Here is a 23,189-nt window from a genome sequence, read left to right as displayed (position 1 = left end):
ACCAACTTAAGAGATAATCTTACTCTTATACATGATTAAAATCGGATCAAAAGAGATCTTTACTTGAAATTTAGAAGAAAGCACTGTATGTGGAATTATTTTATACCCTGTTAGCACAATGACATTGTATACTAAAAATCAGGTGAACATAACTAGAGGCAGCTAGTAAATATCGTGTTAATCCAGAGTAACGGATATGGAGTAAAATGGAGGCATCCAAATTGCCACAAAAGTTTTATCATACAAATCTAAAAGGTTGTGATGGGATGAGGGATAAGGTAGTGAGGGAAGAGGAGAACAAACACTAGACAGAAAGAAACGACCTTTGTTGCACCCCAGCTGTGTCTGTGGACTAAGCACTTAAAGTGTTCTCAGTACAATTGAGTCTCACAACAATCTTCAGGGTTAGGTATCATTATCCAAAATTTTTTTCTGAAGAAACCAAAGTTTAAAAGGAGACACATTGCCCAACATTCTGTAATTGCTAACTGGAGGGGCAGAATTCAAATTCAGGTCTGTATTATTCAACAGTTTACGGTCTTTCTCCTATATGACACTGATCTAAGATAGTTGGTTTCCCCTCCCACAGGATGAAAATTGATTAGAAACATACACAAGTTACACACACACACGCATACACACACCTTCCAGAAGTTTAACCTTCCAAAGTGACTAGATGAGTAAAAGCAAGCTGTTTCTAAGAGTGTAAATATAGGGCAGCCCATCCTCCCTCCTCCCTTTTTAAAATGTTTGCTCTTTCTGTTATTATTTGTCTTCAGCTTGAAGGCATTAATGTACACCCCCAAAATGATTAGAGTACTCCTATTTCTTTCTTAGTTTCCACTTAAACTGTAACATTGTGTATTTAACTTTTTATTTTTACAATACCATCCAACTGCTTACCTTACAGAATGCAAAATGCTGCCAGCAAGTGTTTTGAACACTCCCCCACTGATTTTGTTCATGAAAAGAAGAGGTCAGTTGTGGTGGTTTTGCAAGAAAACTATTAGTCCCCTGTTAAAGATAACGAAAAGTACATAAGTACGTGGGTGTAAATGGTAGGCTTATCTCTCTCTGCAGTATCACCAACAAAAATGGTACTTGTGACTTCTGAGAGCAGCAATTGCTCTTAATTTTGGTTAAGTCACTTTATTTTCGAATTGCACAGAATACTGGGATTGATGATGAAGTCATATGTCACCACGTGATAGAGTATAATCCAAGTAATAAACAACAGACATTTATAAGAAACAGATCACAGTAGGGGCACCAGACAGCCTTCAGCTGCAAAACAACAGGACTCAAGAAAAGGAATTTGATCAGTTGAACTTATTCAGATGTTACAGGGGTTGGTAATGTATCAAGAGGGAAATTGTAGAGATCCTTTCTGAAGACTATTTGGGAAGAATACACAAAAATAGCTAATAATGAAATATGTGATTGTACAGAAATTCCCTCATGGCAAACTCATGCTATTAATACCTAAGAAGAGAGAGTAAATTGCCCTGTGATCATAGCTGCACGTAGTTGCAGCAAAGAAGGACTGCATATAGAGATCAACGTATAGATAACAACTACTTAGCACACTGGAGGCTTTGGTGGGGGGGTGGATATTAATATCCAATGAGAGTCAGTTGAAATCAATGCAAAGTGATGGGAGCTGCTCAGTGCAAGTGTCAGAGAACAAAGAAATTGCTGGTTAAAGATCCATGAGCTGAGAAAGACTCTGAGACCATTAGTAGTTAGGAAATTGGTAATTTTGCCCCACAGTGTGAGCTAATCATTGCAAGTTCCCATGTCTGGAGTGGCCCCAGGGAAGGAAAGCTCTTCACAGCCCTGAAAATAAACAAAGGGCCTGTGTGCTGAGCAAGGTTTAAGGGAAACCGGAGCTGTTCTGAGGAGGCAGGTCCTGCCCCTTTCCACCCTTTAACAGCCAGGTGTATATGCAAGACACCTTCCACTTTCACTTTTGGATATTTTTCACGAAACCTAAATGTTTGTATTTTGGATTTCTCACCAGAGCTTTGTAACAAAGGAATCCGAGTTTAAAATTGAGACTGTGTAAACTAAAATATTAAATGAATTCTCGTTAAGTACTTTATATTTGCAATAAAGACTTTACTTTGCAATACTTGTATTTGCAATAATGACTGATATCTTTAAATTATTGCCCTGGTGGGACTGAGGGATTGGAAACCTTGAGCAGAGAAAAACAACAAAAAGCAAATTTAAAAATTTAGTTTGAAATACAGAAGATGGAAGCACAGTAGAGGTTCAGTGAGGACAAATTGTTGTTGCTGTTGATATGTTTTGTTTTGCTCATATCCAGCTGTATTTTTGGCTATCACTGATAATTTTGCTTCATTCATTCAAAAGCATGTATGTGTTAATACTAGGTTGCGGTGAGATGATAGTAAGCAGAGCAGACCTAGCCCTTACCTCAAAGAACAGACAGTTCAACCGTTGGCTTACTAATTCAACAAACAATGCTACCATAAAGTATGATGAGCACTGTGATAGTGAAAGTAAAGGGCTTCAGGAAATGCTTGGCAGAGGAGCTCAAGCCAGTTTAGGGGATTCTTAATCAAGACACCTCCCTGAACAAGAGATGTTTAAGCTGAAATGAAAAACAAGAAAAAAAAGAAATGAAAGTAGGTTAACTCTTTAGAATAGACACTAAAGTTGATGTTAACTTATTAAGTTCTAAGAAAATTTAATTTCTCAATTTTTGGTGTTTTGATGTCATATGGTTTTAATGATAATTATTCCATTTATTTATCACCTGTAAACACCTTGGTTTGTGGTAAGCACATAGTGGTTAGCCAAATTGCTACTCAGAGAAAAATGTCCTTCTGATCATTTTTGCTTTCCTTTTCTTTCAAAATTTGTTGGGATATAATTCATATACCATAAAATTCACCATTTTAAAGTACAGAAGTTAGTGTTTTTAATATATTCCTGAGATCGTGTGACCGTTACCACTATCTAATTGCAGCACTTTGTTGTCATCCCAAAGAGAAACCACATACCCATTAGCGTCACTGCTCCCAACCCTCTCCTCCACTCCTTCCTTTAGGAACAGCGGATCAGATATCTGTCTCTATAAATTTGACTGTCCTAGAGTTTCCAGTACATAGAATCATACAGAAATGTGCTATTTTGTGATTGATTTTCTTCGCTTAGCATAATAGTTTTAAGGTTTACCCATGTCGTAGCATGTATCAGTACTTACTCCTTTTTATGCCAAGTAATACTCCATTGTATGGATATACCACATTTTGTTTGTTCATTCATCACTAGATATGTTTTTTGGCTTTTATGATTGGTGCTACTGTGAACACTCATTTACAAGTTTTTGTGTGGACATACGTTTTCATTTCTCTTGGGTGTGTTATCGAATGGATTGGGTCCTGCTGGTCACCACTTAAGAAATGAATACTCAAGAGATAAAGAAAGGAAAGGTGCCTTTAATCAAAATGCTGGCAATCTGGGGAGACGGGGAATTCAACATCCCCCAGAAACCACCTCTGAAGATTCTGCTCGGGCCTGAAAGCTTTTAAAGGGAAGAAAGGAAGTAATCCCAGTTAATCATTGGGATAGGGGTCAGAGTTGTCACCCCCTCCCACTGTATGCAGGCTCAGTGACTTCTTGTGATCTTCCTCTAGATGCTTTCTCGTTCACACAGTTTGTTCTTGAGATTACTGAAGGGGAAGCTAGGGAAGAGGTCTGGTCATCTGTTAATTACTTATTCTTCATTTCTACTTCTTTGATCTATGGAAAGATCAGACAAGTTAGGCAATGTTTCGTGTGATTAAAAGATTTGAAAGGTGTGCTTGAGCCAGAGATGAGTAGAGCATTGCGGTGCCTGGTTTAAAAGTTAGTTACAATATAGCTTTGCTAAAGCGACAGTGAAAGGGGCTTCCTACTGAGGGCAGTTTCCTACAAAGAGCTGCTTACATATATACCTAGGAGTGGAGTTGCTGGGTCGTATTGATAACTCTGTGCTTCCTTTTTGATGTACTGCCAGCCTGGTTACCATTTTGCATTTCCACCAGCAGTGTTTTGCTTTCTTTTTATAGACTCCAGAGGAACTAGAGGATGTTTCTGACCTGGAAGAAGATCACGAGGTCCGCAGTCACACCAGTGTTCAGACTGAAGGGAAAACTGACCGGGTGAGTCCCCTCCCTGCGGGGAAGAGCTGTGTGCCGTGCCCTCTCCTTGTCAATCCAGGCAGCCTCTCACAGTAGGGATTCCTGGATTTGGGGCTGGTCTTGTAAAGCACAGGGAGAAGAGCCTTAGAAGGCAGGGGCAGCATCATGAAGGGAATGATTTCCTCTACCTCGCAAGCTCACAGTGAGGCCATTTCTGGTTAGGTAGTGAATCACTCCGTACTACTTTTGGTCTTTAGAGCAGTCATGGGAATATCAAAGTGAAATTTGTACCTGTTTCTTTAGAGTAGAAAAGAGAAACCACGAAGTTGTAAATATACTTGGAAATTCTAGGGGAGAAAAATCAACTTCTGAGGCAATATTCCTCTACTTTTCTTCCCTTCTACAATGCTTTCTTCTGCCCCCCTCAACACGCGCGTGCGCGCACACACACACACACACACACACACACACACACACACTCTCTCTCCAATGATGTCCATCAATTTTTGAATTACTCTGAGATGTTCTATTTCACTTTATTTATACCCAATGCTTGGGAGTTTGTGAAAGTTTGATTTCCTAGCTACTGATAGCTTGCAACTGGAGAACAGACTATAGAACTTGAGTCTGAAAGCCAGGTAGTATAGCATAGTGGCTAAGACTGCCTGGGAATACATCTAAATCAGCCACTTCCTTGCTGGGTTACTGGGAAACTCACTTAGCCTTTCTCTACCTCTGTTCTCTGATTTGTAAAGTAAGTATACTAATAGTATTCTCTATATGAGGATTACTGTGGGAAATCAACTAAATTAATGAATAGAGCACTTAACACAGTGCCTAACTCTTAGTAAGTTTTCAGTAATGATTACTGAGAACAAACTAAGTAGCAATAGTATCATTATCATCATCATCATTATTATTATTATTTAATTAGTTAAATTCAGTGTCGTAAAATTTGGAGATGTATGAAACAGATATGTTTAAGAAAGTCCCGTGTTTTCAAATATTCAAATTGCCTAGAACAGGTATATGTCAGTCACAATACCTGTGTTTTATTAGAAATATTGGTTTCCTTTAGGTTTTATTTCTTGCTGATTATTTGATCTATAAGTCCTGTAGTAGCCAGGGGACACACAGCACCTGGAGTTAGTTTCCTTCAAATCTGGTAGGCATTCTCGGTAAGAGATCAAATCTTACAAATGGCAATGGAATTGTAAATGAATTTTGGCAATGGGAGACTTTGCTTATGCTTTCAGTGAAGTGAATGATTGATGCACTTGGGCTGCGGCTGAGCTACTGGAGGTGGAGCATGTGTGTCAGGGCTTACAAAGTAACTGATCGGAGGGAATTTTCTTAAAATAAAGGCACCTTTTAGGATGCTAGGATTAATATAAACATGCCCTAGTTCTCATTCTGCCTTATCACATGTAGACAATGAAACCTTGGTTAAGAAACTTAAAATTTAGAAAGTTCAAATTTCTTCATCTGAAAAATGAGAATAATACTACACCTTCTCACAGCATTGTTCATAACTCCAAAGAAGGCAATGCATACGAGAGTGTTTTATAAACTTTATGTGCTGAGAAGATAAGGTTCTTCTTCTTATTATTATTTATATTTTTGTTCTTGGAAAAACAGCAGCTAAATGACCACTTGCCCATGGTGGTTATAAAGCTGATGATCTCCATGGTTCCAGATCTTAAGAATCTTTCATAGAAGCCACTGCTTCTAACCTTGTGGCAATCACCCTGAAAGTGCTCTGAATCCTGGCTTTGTGTTCCATTGTGCAGTTTCCTGACAGTCCAGTTCATTTGGAATGCCTATGGGCTATACCCTTACCACTATCTAGTAAAAGAGATCCATCACCATCAAATCTACTGGAAGCAACATTATATTCAACCCAGCCGCTCTCTGCTTTTGTAAATCTCCCTTATACATTCCAAATAGCTTGGATTTTATTTACTTCCTGCCTTGAGGCTTTCCTGTAATTGCTGTGTGGAATCCCTCAGGAAGCAAATCAGATAGTCTAATACATACACAACCTTATGTGAGGCACTAACACCTCCCAGAACAACTCTTAACCAATACTCTTCCATTCCTTGGATGAACCATATAGAAGTGCATTTTCCACAAGTCCTCAAAAGTTCCCCAGGGGATCAAGCCAATTCCAACAGCAGTGACCAGCTTGATAACATATCTTTAGATTGGCTCTCCTTTCTTTCCTGATTCATTCTTAGGCCCCTAGTTCTGTTCCTTAAGATCTATTCCCCCAGATAAACTACCTTCCATTCTTAGTCTCTGCTTTTGGGGTAAAATGAGAAAAGGTAGTCACATTGCATGTACTATTTATTTAATTATCATGTTAGCTATGCTATACTGCTATTATTATCCTAGTTTTACTAATAAGATCACTGAGGCTCAGATATATAACTTGTCTAATAAGTGGATTATGTTTCCACACTAAGAACTTTAGTGATTACCACATGTCGGTTTACTTAGGACATAGAGTTAGCAGAATCCTTTACTAAAAAGCAGACAGAGAACCCCACCACAACAAACCTGATAGATCATCGGTGGAATGAAAGAGAACAGAATTAAGGATACTACAGCAATCTGAAAGAAAGGAAGAATACAAATTTTTTAAAATTTAAAGAATGATTATTGTACAGTATGGATAACTTAGCTCCAATAACACCCTCTTATTGAATAGCTATCTTGTGAGTTTATTACAACAGATTCTGCTCTCATACCTGAAGTTTATATGACTAGCCAAGGAGGATAGCTCAAATCTGTCCTCTACCTAAATCACCTGACCAGAACTAAGATCATGTTTAGATAGATTTTATGTTCTCTCCCAGGCATCTTATATCCCTAATATTCCCGTATTTCTTATAATTGCATCGCTTTACTTAGAGTATATTCATATGTTCAGTCTTTTTTTATTTTATTTTTTATAAATTTATTTATAAAATATATGTTTATTTTTGGTTGCGTTGGGTCTTCGTTGCTGGGGGCGGGCTTTCTCTAGTTGCGGCGAGCGGGGGGCCACGCTTCATTGCGGTGTGCGGGCTTCTCATTGCGGTTGGTGCAGGTTTCTCATTGCGGTGGCTTCTCTTGTTGCGGGGCACGGGCTCTAGCTGCGCGGGCTTCAGTAGTTGTGGTGCGTGGGCTCAGTAGTTGTGGCACATGGGCTTAGTTGCTCCACGGCATGTGGGATCTTCCTGGACCAGGGCTTGGACCCCTGCATTGGCAGGCAGATTCTTAACCACTGCGCCACCAGGGAAGTCCATATGTTCAGTCTTATGGCCATTTGAGACTTTGTATTCTATCCAGCATTTCCTGAAGTTTGTGTCCACTGGCCAGAGTATACCTTTTGACATATTTGCCAAATACCATTAATTTGAGAAGATACCATAAAATTTCGAAGTGGAATCTGTCGAGAATTTTTTGAATACTCACACCATGCTCAAGGAAGAATTCCTGGTCACTGCACAAGACAAGTGTTTGGGTTCCTTTTTATTTGCAGCTGTTACTGAGGAGTAAATGCCTTTTTGGTTCTTGGATTATGCAGACTCTGCTATATCGAACATGTACTAGAACCAATCTTAGGCACTGTTTAGTAATGGAGTGGCAGTTATTTATTATCATTTTACTTTCTGCATTTCACTCCCAGTAGCTTTGGCTCAACATCATCTGTTACTGCTGTCATCGGTGGCAAATGCCACTGGGCATTGTAAAGGTCTGTAACCAACAAATAATGATTTAGAGTCCCCAGTCAATGAGAGCAAAATACTAAAAGACCAATAGTGCATGCCTTATGAGGTGGCAGAGGAACAGCGGTGGAAATTAATGATTATCTTAATTATTAAACATGAATACTCACTGGACCGATCCTGTGGTTATATCCAGTGATCAGGCGTTCCACAGTGATACAGGAGAGTGGGTTTGCTATAGGTTTATAGAGCATTCTTCAGAGCTCATTGTTTATTCTGTTCATGCCCTTAGCAAGGATGAAATAGACATCTCTTATCTTAAAAACTCAGAAAGAAATTAAAATAGACTAAGAAAATAAAATTCTTAAACTCACTGATAATAAGATTTTTTTGTAAATCCTAAAAGCTTCTTAAAAATTTTATTAAATATAAGTTGAGCCATATTTTCTATTTAAACAGAGGTGTGTCATTTACCATTAACACCCTATATAGAATATTTCCAAATTGCTGTCTTATTTAACAAAAGCCCTGGATTTTGGTTTTTAAGTTTTTCTTGATTTTACTAATTAAGGAATTAGACTCAAAGAGTTTCAGTAGTTTATGCAAGTCATATAGAAATGGGGCCAAATCCCAGGTCTTCTGGTACCAGCCATACTCTTTCCAGTGTAGCATGCTTGTAAACTTGGGTAGAATCTCATAATCCCTTAAGATTTCATTGCTGTACTATCGCTACAGCCATATTATGGTGTCGATATTGTAATTCCTCTAACAGAAAGATGACTCGTGAAACTGAAGGCCATAAGCCTTAGTATCAGATCTGTTTAAGTCTCACAAATTTCTAAATGCCCCAATACTACAGTCTTCCATCAATAACAAAATCAGTTTGTTGGTTACTATTTGGAAACTATGTAGCGATGCCCAGACCCTGATAGTCTCCCTGGTGGATCACTTTGCACTGATGAGATGGATTCTACTCAAGTAGAATCACACCGTGGAGGAACTTCTTGGGCAGCAATCTGGGGTCTCCAAGCAAAGGATCCAGAGACAGAGGCAGTTACTCCTCAGTCAGCCTCTTATCACATTGGCTTCTGTGATATTTGAATAAAGGGAGCATTCTAATTTTTAGAAATTTTCCCTGGTTTATTGTGGGCAATTTGGGCAGCAGTAGCCATAGATACTCAGGAAACTGCGAGTGCAGGAGGGTGGTAGCTAAAAGGGTATTCCTCAGGCCTACCTAGGAGACAACTGTGGATTTAGAAAGACTCAATAAAATGGATTGAAAGAGTTTTGTGAATAGAATGGGTGAGAAAGTGACTTGCCTTTTTTGGCCCTGCTATATAAATAGAATGTAGAAGTTAAAAGCATGCACTTTGGAGTCACATAAACTTTGGTTCAAATCAGGGTTCTACCAATTACTATCCATATGACCCTGGGAAAGTTAGTTTATACTTCTAACTTACGGTTTTCTCATCTGTAAAATTGTGATAATAATAATATCTATTATTACTAATAGATGGAGTGGGAGAAATGGGTAAAGGGGAGTCAAAAATGCTCAAAGTATGGGTGAAGAAAATAGTGTATATTTTATAGTTGTTTTTGAAGATTAGATATATGAAAGCTCATTTCTCACACAAAGAAAATGCTCAAGTTTTGATTTTTACAAAAATGAATTTCAAGATGTGTATAGATTTGTGTGTGCTCATGTTATACTTTACTTCCTTTTGAGTAGTTCAAGGAGCTTTGTAAATACAAATCTCTCAGTCTTTCAGTATAAGACTGCTTTGGTCTCCTGGTTTTGTGGGGCTAAATATTTAGCACTCTATTACCAAAAATCTTTTGAAATTTTTTTTTTCCTCAGGAGGGGGACATATGTGGAACTTCCTTAAAAGCTTAAAAGGAAGATGGTATTAATATGATTCTTAATGATGCTAGCACTTTTATGTACATTTATATTCATAATGTAGGACTGAAATAATGATAACAAAAAGGAACTTTTGATAGTAGGAACAGAAAGTTTTACCCAAAAGTTGTCAAGTTCCTATTTTCTTCAATGATTTTGGAATGCTTGGCCCTGCACTGGGAGTTTTTCTTCTTTGCGGAATTATGGTAGCTTGGTGATCTATTAGTTTCTATCTTAGAGTCCTCAGTTACCTTCAGCAAGGTATATAGGGCTTAATTTTCTAATTTTATGGTACATACTCATAAAAACAGAAAAAAGTCATCCTGATATTTTATAGGATGCATGTTGGAGACAGTTTTGCAAGTAGTCATTTAAAATCACCTTTCTCTACCCCTGTCCATGACGGACAGATGTTCTAGTGATTCTTCCCTCTGCCTAAACAGCTTGAAAGCCAGTAAGGTCTAAAAACGAAATCAAAAAGTCTGTTCTGCCTCACATAATTTAAACTTTGATCATAGTGTCCTATAGATAAGGAGTGAAAAAGGGAACTCATTTAACAGTGCTGAATAGGGCCAGATTTTTATTTGAAGGTATTTGAGGCTGTGGTCTCTAATTGCTGAAATTAAATTTAATGAATATAACATTAAAAACAAACACTTAAAATTTTGTAATTTCAGCTGTAGTCATATCATATTTCAGCATGATAAAGTTATGACACCTTTTTAAAGATTCATCATATTTACTGATGACCCAGAATTAAAGAAATTGTGACTTGTAGTCAGTTCGATGACTAATATTTGTCCTATCTTTAACATTATGCTCACTTAAGAGCATACAGTTTGTAAACCGGCCCTGCCTTAAAGAATATCATTGAGGCCATTGAGTCTCTATATGCTCTATAAATAGAAGTAAATTAGGACAGAAATAAGAACAGTTGCTAGGTTACTCAACACAACCCCAAAATGTCAACAGCAGCAAATGAATTGGAGCATATCAAATCTTAAAATACTGGAGGTGATTCTTGGTATTAAAAAAAAAAAAAAGCCATGTGCACTTAAATATGATGTTGATGGTAGGGAGAACACCCTCATTGCTGCTTTTTAACATGTAGTCCGCTGAATATCCTCAACCATGAGAATAGAAAAATTGCCATGAATGAGTGGTGTATTTTAAAAATTGGAAACATTTTAATAGGCCCTATTTATTATCATAATACACTCCCAATGACTTAAATTTATACTGAATTACCATACAGAATATGGAGACATGACCGCATTACCTTCTTTGTGATACAATTTGGTTTAGGTTGCTATGAAAAGCACAGGTCTGGTAAGCCTTGATGAAATGACATTACTCAACAGCACTGCACTAGGTAGGGCACGTTCTCATCACTTGTTTCTGTAATTTCTATTGTGTATTTGGTGGTAACGCTGCTTTCTTTCCTTTCTGGGTGATCATTCTCAGTGCTTCATGGTTTCCTCTTCTTCTGTCTATTCTTATGCATTAGAGTTCATTAGAGTTTTGATGTAAGCCCTATAGTTCTCAAGTTTTTTCCACTTTTCCTGGATATGCTCATATAGTCCCAAGATTTCAGATGTCATATATAGAGGTACATGACTTTAGCCAAGTCCTGTCTCCTGAGCTGTGGCTGCATATATTTGCAGGCCTGTAAGTTTCCTTGCCTCATGTAGCTCACCTGTGGAACTCACTGTTTCTAAGCCTGAATGCATCATCTTACCCCACAAATCTACCCTAACTCCCATATTTCTTATGGTGCTTCTGTAAATTCTTTTGCACAAGTCTGAACTGGGAATCTTTTTTTTTTTTTTTTTTTTTACTCCTTCCTACAGCTAATCATACAATAAGTACTGGTTTTACTATCTTCTATCTGAACTTGTCCATTTTTTCACCACCTCCACTATCACTTCTTTCAAAGAAAATGTGCACTGGACAAAGTTAAAAAGAAAAGGAAGACTTTACTCAAGACCACTGCAATAGAGGAGAGAGACCAGAACTCAGTCTGAGTTCAACTCTGCTGAAACAAGGGGGTGAAAAATTTTCAGAGGTGGGGTGAGGGGGATTGGAGGCCATCTATGTTCTCTTTGGACTTTACCCAAAGGAAAAGTGAACTTTATCTATTGACATGACTGGAGGTACTTTTATAATTGGGAGCAAGGTGCCCTCTAAAGTTAAGCTCCTCCCCTCCCACAGAGACTGGAAGTTAGAGCTCTATCTTCCTTGATGGTTACATTTCAAAGGGATGGCTCCCAGGTCCTTGAGAAAGGTAGTCCTGAGTTGTAAAACTGGCAAGAAGCATTAAGGTATTTACATCTCACAGAGACAGAGAAAGAATTTACAGCTATAAATTTTATGAAGTACATTCTCTAAGAAAAAGGAAGTCAGGAGCTTAGAGTCAGGAAAAAGTCTGTCTAAAGCTTAGTCAAGCTGAGAGGAGTGTAAGGTTGTCTTGGTGAATACCTTAGTTCAGGCACTGGTGTCTCGCACTAGATTGTCTATAGCAGACTCCTAAATTGCCTCTTGCCTCTAGCTTTGTGAACGTTCATTCCCTCACTTGAACTCGTGTCATGTTTCTACAGTGCAAATCTGTCATCTATCACCATGCATTAAGCCTCTTATAGGTCTCAGTGTCTCCCCATCCAATCCCTCAATGCCCTACATAAGAGAACTTCAGGATCTGTTCCCCACTCCTCTCTTCTGCCTCACATTTCACCACTTTCTCTCCAAACCTGACCCCTTGTATGTAAATCATTCTTCCTAGAAGACACAGGCTCTGCCCTCACGTCCCTCTCTTAGGAAAACAATTCCCTCAATTCCCTGTCCTCCCCTTCATCTTTAAAAGCCTGCTCATCATTAGGATTCCAGATCAGCTTAGACTTCACTGAAATGCAAGTCCAAGTGTAGTTTCCTCCCAACATCCATCTGTAATACATGGAGATTCCCATATCATGACATTCATTGTGCCGGTATAATTTCTTATATGATGACTTTTTTTTTTTCTCCATTCAGTAAACCTAAGTAAACCTCATTAGTGCAGAGAACATGTTTTTGTCTCATTTAGTGTTATATTTACAGAGCCTCATACACTGCCTGGTACAAATCTAGATTTAGATGAAAGAAGATAAAGATCACCTTCCTTTTGTAAGCCACCTTGCCTCAAAAGTACACTAGGTCCTCAATATATTATGTCTAGGGGAGTACATTAATTTCTTTCCTGATCTTTCTCCCTTCCAACAGTTGTACTTACTTGAACCAGATAAATCTTACTATAAATTGCTAGGTCACTACTCTGAAATATTCAGTGGCTCCCTACTACCCAGTACCTGCTGGTATAAATATTAATTGTTCTTCTTCTTGCCAAAGTCCTTCACAGTGCCTCCTTATTCCTGGCCCTCTAGGCATACAAATCCCAAAACTCTCTTTATTTGCTAAACTGATTCTTGTGTTCCTGGTAGTTAGAACTATCCCTGAGGCTGTGATTTTTCCCATGTCTGAATTGTCTACCTTTTGTCCTTTTTTACTCCGTCAAATACAAAAGTACTTTAAGGTGAGCTCGACTCCCTTAATTTCCAAGAGGTTTTCTTTATACTTAGCCACTATTGATTTAATGATACAAAAACTTCTGCTGAGAAGCAGTCTAAAGGACAGTGTACTTATTCATTTTGGATTTTTATGTGCTAAGGTCGCTAGGCTCTATCTTTCTGTATCCACGGTGAAGTATTGTACCTGGAAGTTTCAACTTTGTTTTATACAAATTCTTTACCCGAATTGAAATTTAGTGTCATTCCTCTGACTTTATAAGTCACTGTGTAAAAATCTAGGCAGAGAAAATTAAAGTTTAAAGCATTGTTATTATAAACTTTTTATAATATTTTAATAAGTAGTTCTTGAAATGTCAATCCAGGAAAGATTGTTACCAAATACCTTAACATACTCTCACTTGTCAGACAGTGGAACTACATTAAACTATATACATTTCACCCTACCTTGGTTATTGGGAAGTTCTCAGTTAAAATTAATGCTTAGTAACTAATCTTAAATGCCTGGTATGTTTATCTCTTGTTTCTAATTGTCTTATTTATCTTTAGAAATAATTAATCTTCATTATTATTAGTTAGTGAACCTAACCTTCCATCAAGCTTTAAATAGAGCGTTTTCTACTCATTGATGCCTTCATAGCAGAGGAAATAGCAAGTAGGAGAGCCTCAAGGAAGGAATGCTCTGGGAAGCAAGTGTTAATGAGGTGAGGGGAGGTCTGAGACTAAAAAGGAGGCCTGATCTTGTAGGTCACAAAAGCCATTGTAGGACATTTAGCTTTTATTTTGAGAACGGTAGGAAGCTATTGGAGAGCTTTGAGCCAGAGAGTGACATACGACTTTTATTTTAAAGGGGTCATTCTTTATGTTGTGTTGAAAACAGTCTGAGTAGTGGTACAGGAGAAAGCTGGAAGTTAGCAAACTATCATTATTATCCAAGTAAGAAATGATGGAGGCTGAGACTGTGGTTTTAAAAATAGAGAGGTTGAAAGTTGTTGATTGAACATATATAGAGATGGGTGAATCAGTGAATTCTCTGAAGATTAGATATTGAGTATAAGAGAGAGAGAATGGAGTCAAGGACAACTCAAGGTTTTTGTCTTGAGAACTGGGAATGTGGACTTACCATTTATATCGTTATGGAGGAGACAATTGAGCACATTGGAGATGGTGGAAGATCAGAAATTAATTTTGAATATGTCTAAGTCTAAAAAGTCTATTAGACAACCAACTGAAGATGTCAAGTAGGCAGATTTGAAATTTACAAACCATACTGGAATTCATTTCACATGCATAGCTTTGCGTTACAATTTTACAACTTTCTCAACTTATAGAGAAGTTCTATATATTACATGGTGACCACTTTTTTTTCCTCAAAGAAGCTGATATTTTAGTTTAAGTCTAGTTTCTCTCTACTTTCAGACCTCATTTTCCCCAAATCTTCTCTTTTCTGATACAGTTGCTTTTTTAACTATTACCTTTTATGGAAGATCTCCACTGACCACCCTGGTTAAAACTGCAGTCCCATCCCCACCCCCACCCCCATATAAACCTCTTCCCCTCTCTGTTTTTCTCCCTAACATTTCCTTTCACTATCTGACATACTACATCTTTGTTGGTTTATTATGTCTACTACACATTAAATTCAATGAAGGCAACAATTTTAATCCTTTTTCCCATGATATATTCCCCAAACTCAAGTGCTGGGCACATAATAAATATGCTATATAAATATTTACTGAGTGAATAAGTGGATGAATGATGTTGATCATAAGTGTGTTTTGGGAAAAGAAACATGTGCAAAAAACTGGGGAGGAGGGGAACTGTTTCGGATACAGCATTTATATTCAGCCAATAAAAGTTTGTCTGCAAGATAAATAACATAATTCTTGTTTTTCAAAACTAGTGTTTTAATAGATAATTACCCAAACAATAGTCATTTGGAAAAATTTTCTGAGGCTAAAGTGTTCAGGTGATTCTTTGCCTTCTCGAGTTTATAGGTGTTTGTGATGAACATGTGGCTACAAAGTACTGCCCTTTATCCCATTCTTTTAATTGTTGTCATTGAAAAAGTCCTATTTCTCTTAATGCTGAAAATTTAACGTATCTAAATTAAATAATTCTGAATGATTAGTCTCTGGTAAAATATGATATATGTGCTTACTTCTTTTCCTATTAAAAACAATGTGTATCAAGTAATGGTTAAGATAGTAAAAAAAAAAAGAGCTCAAGAGCAAAACTGATATTCTAAAAATTACCTTTGCATGCTAAAGTACCTCAATCTACAGCTTGGGTTTGTTTTTTTTTTTTAATTTAATTTAATTTTTTTATACAGCAGGTTCTTATTAGTTATCTATTTTATACATATTAGTGTATATATGTCAATCTCAGTCTCCCAATTCATCCCGCCATCACCACCCTCCCCCCCAACCCTGCTGTCCTCCCTTGATGTCCATACGTTTGTCCTCTACATCTGTGTCCCTATTTCTGCCTTGCAAACCAGTTCATCTGTACCATTTTTCTAGATTCCACATATATGTGCTAATATACGATACTTGTTTTTCTCTTTCTGACCTACTTCACTCTGTATGACAGTCTCTAGGTCCATCCACGTCTCTACAAATGACCCAGTTTCGTTCCTTTTTATGGCTGAGTAATATTCCATTGTATATATGTACCACATCTTCTTTATCCATTCATCTGTCGATGGACACTTAGGTTGCTTCCATGTACTGGCTATTGTAAATAGTACTGCAATGAACATTGGGGTGCATGTGTCTTTTTGAATTATGGTTTTCTCTGGGTATATGCCCAGGAGTGGGATTGCTGGGTCATATGGTAGTTCTATTTTAGTTTTTTAAGGAACCTCCATACTGTTCTCCATAGTGGCTATATCAATTTACATTCCCACCAACAGTGCAAGAGCGTTCCGTTTTCTCCACACCCTCTCCAGCATTTGTTGTTTGTAGATTTTCTGATGATGCCCATTCTAACTGGTGTGAGGTGATACCTCATTGTAGTTTTGATTTGCATTTCTCTAATAATTAGTGATGTTGAGCATCTTTTCATGTGCCTCTTGGCCATCTGTATGTCTTCTTTGGAGAAATGTCTATTTAGATCTTCTGCTCATTTTTGGTAAATCTTGTGTGTTTATATGCATATTTTTAATCAGTGAGTGATTATTAACCTACCTTTATTATTTTTAATAAATTTAAACATGTTTTTCTTATAATGAGGTGTACTGGCTGTATTTCTTATAATGAGGCGTGTATATGTATATTTGTGTATGTGTATATATATAGATGGCTTGGTTAAAATCACATGTAAATATGAATGGGCATAGAACACAAACATTTCCCCTGCTGTGGTGTCATCAGCTCTATAAAGCTCATGTACTTGTGAGAAACAAAGCTTTTTAAAAATGTCATCCCCAGACATGTCTCCTCCTTTCTGATTCTAATACAATTTAGAGAGAGAGAACACAACTTCTGGAGTCAAACTCCCAAGTTTAAATCCTGATTCTGCCACTTATAACTGTTGCTATTCAGCAAGTTATTTAAATCCTCTATGTCTCAGTTTGCTTATTTTTTAGATGGATCTATTCACATCATAGGGTTATTGTGAAGCTTATGAGTTAATATTTGTACAACGCGATGCATAGTTAACTGGTCAAACTTAAGTGACTATCATCATGATGATCATCACCACCAGTACCACTATCATTGTCACCTTCATCATCATCATCATCATCATTTGTTGAATGGTTTCCCATTTATGACACCTCTGCTAATTCTGCAGATTGGCAACATTCACTTTACTGATTAGTCCTCTTCAGATTTTCCAGAACATTTGTGGAGAGAACCAGCCTGATTGGCAAAGCTAAATAAAGTCCCTCCTATATCCCTTTTCATGGATCTTCTCATGGGTTTGTAGTTAATTTATGGATAGGTAGCCCTTGAATCAAGGTAGATGGCCTACCCTGGTCTACTTTCAAGCTGTGGATGAAAATAAAATGAGGTCTATGTTGTTTCTTTGAGTGGAAGGTGATAGAGGAAATCAGGCTATAAGCGGATATTGGGTGCATTGGATGTTAAGATAGGCACACAAAATGTAATAGTACCACACCAGACTGTTGCCAAGGAAGGTAAGAGTCATCTGCATCCAAGAAATGTTCACGAAGCACTTGCCTATATGATTCATGGTACTGGGTCACTTAGACCTTGCAGTCTAAGACATAGCAATTGAAATGTGTAGAGGGGATATGTAGTCAGCAGAATAGAAATGTGAAGACTTCACCACCTGGCAAACAAAATATTCACCTTCCACACTAATAATGGCAAGTGCACTGTACAAGTAGAGAACTTGAGTAAGTTCTAGAAGTCTATGACTTGAGAATATACAGCTGTCTGTCTAGGCTGGGTAGACACAGTGAGATACTCAAATTTTTCCTCATCAGTCCAAGGGATTGTCATGTAAAGTGTAAATTATGTGTTTCCAAAGCAACAATTTGGAAGGTTTTGATCTCTCTGCTCTTCAGCTACTATCAGCCCATCTTTGAAATTTAAAGTGACAGAACTACTTTAGTCTTCTCTCCTAGTTCTTAGGCTTCACTAGAGATAAGAGGTCCAAACTCTTCTACAAGCAAAATCCTGGGTGCAGAGGAGAGTAAAGAATCTAGGTGGCAACAGAGTTCTTTATAGTTTCAATTGACTTGAAGGTTAGAATTTTAAAAGAAAGGAAAGTCTTCTAAAATTAGCAGCAAAACATATGTACCTTTTTAATAGCTCTTTTTAAAATTGTGAATGACGTTGATCTTTACTGGCTTTCTGATGGAACTTTGAAGTGTTACACATTACTAAAATTGAATTTAATAATGTCAATTTAAAAAATTCCTTCAATTTCCTGTTGTACTAAAAGTTCATGCCTATTCCTCTTTCATAGCTATGTGCTTTTGAATAAGCATGTCTTCTACTGCCTACTAAATTAAGAAGAAACGATATACTTGAAATTAGATAAATGTGACTTTTAGGAGATCAGGATCATAGAATTGGTACCTGAAGTATAGTTTTAGGGAAGTTGGAATTAACACAGCCTTCCATGGAGGAGTCACTGTGACAAGAAGTTATCCTCCCAGTTTAAAAAAATTTCCAAATTTGATATCAAATTATGCTTTTATCTGTAAAATACATGAGTATACCCTAGGCATCACAGTTGCCTATTCTGATGATGATGGTGATGATGACGATAACAGTGAAAACAACAGTTATTTAATTAATGCTTAGTATGTAGCAAGTACTTTGTTAAATTTTCTCCACAACTACCCTCTGAAGTAGATATTACTATCCCCACTTCAAAAACATAGAAAAAGAGACACAGAGAGTTCGTGCAAGTACCCAATATCATGTAGTATGAGGTGACACAGCTGAGACTGACCCAGGTGTGTCTGCCTCAGGGGTGCGCCTGTGCCCCTGCTCTTCCTGCTGTACAACACAACCCCCCTCCCTGCAGTCTAGGCTTTAATGGGACTGTGTGAATGAAGCCTGTCTCCATACTCCTGGCAAAATGTGCTAGATTTATGGGAAACTGCGACCGATTCGCAAGTGCAAGTTTGGCGTAAAGTCTCGTTCAAAATGGCAGGAATCTACATTTTGAAATTGAGCTGCACAGAAGCAGAACCAGGACGGTTATTACACCTGCTGCCCACATCCATTTGCTTGCAATTGTGTAGCCATGCATGTCGCATTAAATTAGTGTAGTTCTGTGAAATGATGAGGTTAGACACTACTGTTACTGAAATTTCCGAAAATTATATAAAATGATGTGATAGAGAAAAGGGATTTTATTTGCAAAGTGTAGTTTCTGAAAATATGCAGAACTCCCTTGGTTCCATTTGCTTTCATTTTTATGAGGCGCTAAGAGGTAAACAAAAGAGCTCTGGCTTTAAAGCCACCTTCTTTGCTAGGGTGAATGTTGGCTCCTTTAATTAGTGACTGTATGACTCTTAGTAATTTATTTATTTCTTTGAGATTCTGATTCCTTATATTTCAATTTAGATAATACCTATCCTGAAGCATTGTAATAAGAAAGAATGTTTGTAAAGGATCTAGTCAGTGATAGAAATATAGTACATGCTTGACACAGGATCAGTCTTATTAAAATATAGTGTTTATGGAATGCAGTAATGTCTAATCATAAGGGACTCATATATTTGTGCAGTGAATTAAAAACAACCCTCTAAGTCAAGGTGAACCAGAGTCGGATAATAAAACAACAGTTTGTATTTTAATTTTCAGGGAAGAAATAGAGAAATAGGCATAAGGAATGGGAATGGATGCAAGGAAGGCAGGAAGGAAAGGAGGAGGGAAGGAAGGAAGGAATTATCTTGGGGTATGGAGAGCACTCTATTTACCAAGAGTGATAGTGTGCAATGAACTGCAGAATATGACTAACACAGTCTGTACTAGATAAAAAAGTAAATACTTATTTTTGTAACCTTGGGATGATAAAGGACTTTCTAACTATACCAAGATAGAAAAACAAAAAAAAGACAAAGGAAAAAATAATTTGAAAAAGAATAGGTACATGTATATGTACAACTGAATCACTTTGCTGTACACCTGAAACACAACATTATTAATCAACTATACTCCAATATAAAAATCTTAAAAATCTATATACTAAACAAAGAACATGTATATTACAATAAAAATGGAGAATCCAAAAAAAAAAGAAAAAGAAAAAGCAGGCAAACTTTTACTCCTGAGAACACAAAATAAAGTAAAATAAACAAAACAAAATCAAGTCTGAAAAACTATTAAAAGAGAAACATCAAGTTTGGGAGATAAGCACAATTTATGTAAGAAAGTGTTTGTATATAAACAGATTCTCACCCCTCACCCCCACCAACAGAAAATTGGGCAGAGTTCCTGAACAAGACATTCACAAAGAATCCATGCACATTTAAAGTAAGCATGTAAACAGTTGTTCCATCTCATCAGAAGTTACAGAAATGCAAACAAAAACAAACATGAAAAACTATCTCCTTGTCTTTTTTTTAATGCAAAAAAAAAAAAAAATTGTTGATATCCGGACAGAAAGATATCTTGGAAAGTAGACACTTAACACAGTTTGTGGGGATATTTATTAGGGTAAATTTTCTGGAGGGAAATTAGAAATTATGTATTGAAAATCTTTATAGAATTGATTTATCTTCTAAAATTTTTCCTCCAGATACATTTGGAGAACTGTAGAAAGATATCTATCACAGCCTACTCAATACACATATATACATACAGATATACAAACATATATACCTACCTATCTCCACGTATACATACATATATACAGAAATGGAAAACCCCTGATAACCATTACAGACATGTAAAAAGATGATACTAGATCTGTATGGTGGATAAGAGAGATTTAAAGTTGTGATGAAACTGCATTTTACAAATATTTAAATACTTGATATAAAAATGTTAAATAACAGAAAAGCATACAAGATAAGATCCCATTTTGTAATATAATTTGTAGAAATAATCACATGTATGTGTACTATTCAAGGATAGTCATTGAAATTTCACTTTCAAAATCTTTGATATATGAAAAAGTATTTTATAAATAAAATTTAAAAGTCAACCATACTATTTACAGTTTTATTCCTAACTTTATACACCCATAATGTCCAAATAAACTTAAGGAAAACAAAAGAAGCTGGCTATAGTTTTGCTAACTAGAGGGAATCATGGTTATAAATTCATTCTATTTTCCCAATCTTTAAGAAGTTACATTAACAAAAAATATATGCTCTTTTACTGAATATTTAATGAAGCATGTGTTGTTAAAACCTGACAAAATATTCTTTTACCTCCCAGTAAAAAATAACACCACCTCCTAATCAACTCTAATGTGTTTATGTTCAGATACCAGCTAATAAGCAACTGGGATCTATGTCAAAGTGATAGACCTGCAGTTTAGTGACCAATGTTTCAGTCTGGTCCTAATTGGTGGAGTAGAACTTTACCACTGCAGTTCTATTGCTAAATTATTATTGTTAAGAATGATTGTAAGCAAAATACAAATTAAAAGGCATACAAGCTCAGCAGATATCACTGGCTCCTCAATCTGGCCAGCACATCAGGATCAGTCAGAGCCAGCATCCACTGACCCTTGGGCAAAACATTAGCGTAAGGCAGAGCTTCTCAGCTGTTGTACTGATGACGCTGGGGGTCAGATACTTCTTTGTTGTATGAGATTGTCCTGTGGTAAGATGTTTAGCAGCATCTCTGGCTTCTACCCAGTTGACGCCAGTAGCACCCCACCTTGGCTGTGACAACCAAAAACATCTCAAGAGATTGTCAAATGACAATAAGGTGGGGTGGGAGAAAGGTAACACCAACCATAGTATCAGCTGTTCTTTCTTAGAAAAGCTTGTCTTTTTCGATTGGGTCCTTCTGAATTTTTTTAATGTTAAAATACTCTTTTTTTTAAAAAAATAAAATAATAGTGATAGTAGATGGTAATCTTTTGCGTTAAAGTTTCTCTTCCCCCACCATCATTTGTTTGTTTTGAATGTGTGTATATGCAGATGTTTGTGTGTGTTTTATGACCTTACTTGGAAAAATAGAATAATTTACAACATGTTTTCCCCCCCATTTAAAACAAATTTACAGGCCTGTGCAATCCCATACTTGAGTAGCTTTGGCAAAAAGCATTCTGTTTCATCTTTTACTTTGAAAATGTTTCTAAATACTATAGATTTTGTTTGTGAGCTTTTTACATTGAGGCTGCAGTAAAAATGGTTCTTCCAAATACCCTGGAGTTTTACCATTGAAAGCCTGACTCACTGAGCCCTTAATTTTATTATCTGCTTGTGCTCATCCATAGGCACAGCTTCATCTACATGCTGTCTCAGTGCTAAGTTAGGCTCACACGTCAGATGCTGCCTCTTAAGCAGAGTCTCATTTCTAGTTCCTGAATGGAGTTCTACTTGGACAAACCTTGTATGCTGCTAAGTGCCTTCCTAACCCAGATGTTTGCCTCTCCAAATTCACGTTCCGAAGACAGGAAGAATTATGTTTTGTTTGTTTAACTTTGGTGTGTGTCCTGACCATATGGATTTAGCTTGTATACTTTCAACGTATTGTTAGTGCTGCTGACGTGGAACACATATTACTATTAACTCTGTTTTCATTTTGCAGCAGCAAAGGAGTTTTAACCATTTTGAATCTCAGACATGTAAAATAATTTTTTTGGAACTGCATGAAAGAAAGGAATTGAAATACCTACATTTTGTATAGAGGGAAGAGGTCTTTAATTGATATCTAACAATGTAATACGGGAAGAAGTAGATATATTGAGCCTTGTGGTAATTGGAGAATTATAGATATTATTGGTAGTGTAATGATAAGCATAAATATATAAAATAAACTTGCTGTTTTTAGCCCTTAAACTTAGATTCAACCAGTTCCCGAAGAATCTAAGTTTAAGTGCTAAAATCAGCACACTTAGATTCTTTGGGAACTGTTGGAATAACATACCAATATTGTGCCTCAGAACACTCTCCATATTCTCTTTCTTTTTTTTCAACTGATAATAAAATTTTAAAAAATAAACAAGAAAAATGTAAACAGTAATGTTATCCTATAATTAAGGAAGGAAATTACTCAAAAACTGAATTATTAACTCATTACACAGACAAGCTGTACTTTATTCCAGTTACACTTTAACTGTACTCTGAGAATTACTATGGTCCAACTGATTGGATAATAACTGTTTAAATTATAACAACAGACACAAGTTCTCAGTTTCTTACATGGAAAACTCATGTTGAGACTAAATGATTTGTCCAAAGTAGGTCGACCATTTAATG

The 23,189-nt window shown here is 36.8% G+C and overlaps 1 protein-coding gene across 5 annotated transcripts in view; it reads left to right on the top strand.

Moving 5' to 3' along the window:
• Nucleotides 1–23,189, top strand: part of CTNNA3 (catenin alpha 3) — a 1,737,547-nt gene that overhangs the window by 1,538,463 nt on the left and 175,895 nt on the right. For all 5 annotated transcript variants that reach the window (XM_082408616.1, XM_082408615.1, XM_082408617.1 and 2 more), the window contains one exon: nt 4,080–4,172. In XM_082408616.1, coding sequence (XP_082264742.1) covers nt 4,080–4,172 — 93 coding nt within the window. The remainder of the gene's footprint in view (nt 1–4,079; nt 4,173–23,189) is intronic.

Source organism: Balaenoptera borealis (assembly GCF_965194805.1).
Source record: "Balaenoptera borealis genome assembly, chromosome: 10".
Taxonomy (NCBI): domain Eukaryota; kingdom Metazoa; phylum Chordata; class Mammalia; order Artiodactyla; family Balaenopteridae; genus Balaenoptera; species Balaenoptera borealis.
The sequence above is the reverse complement of the archived record's forward strand: the minus strand, read 5'-3'. Positions and strand labels throughout refer to the sequence as shown.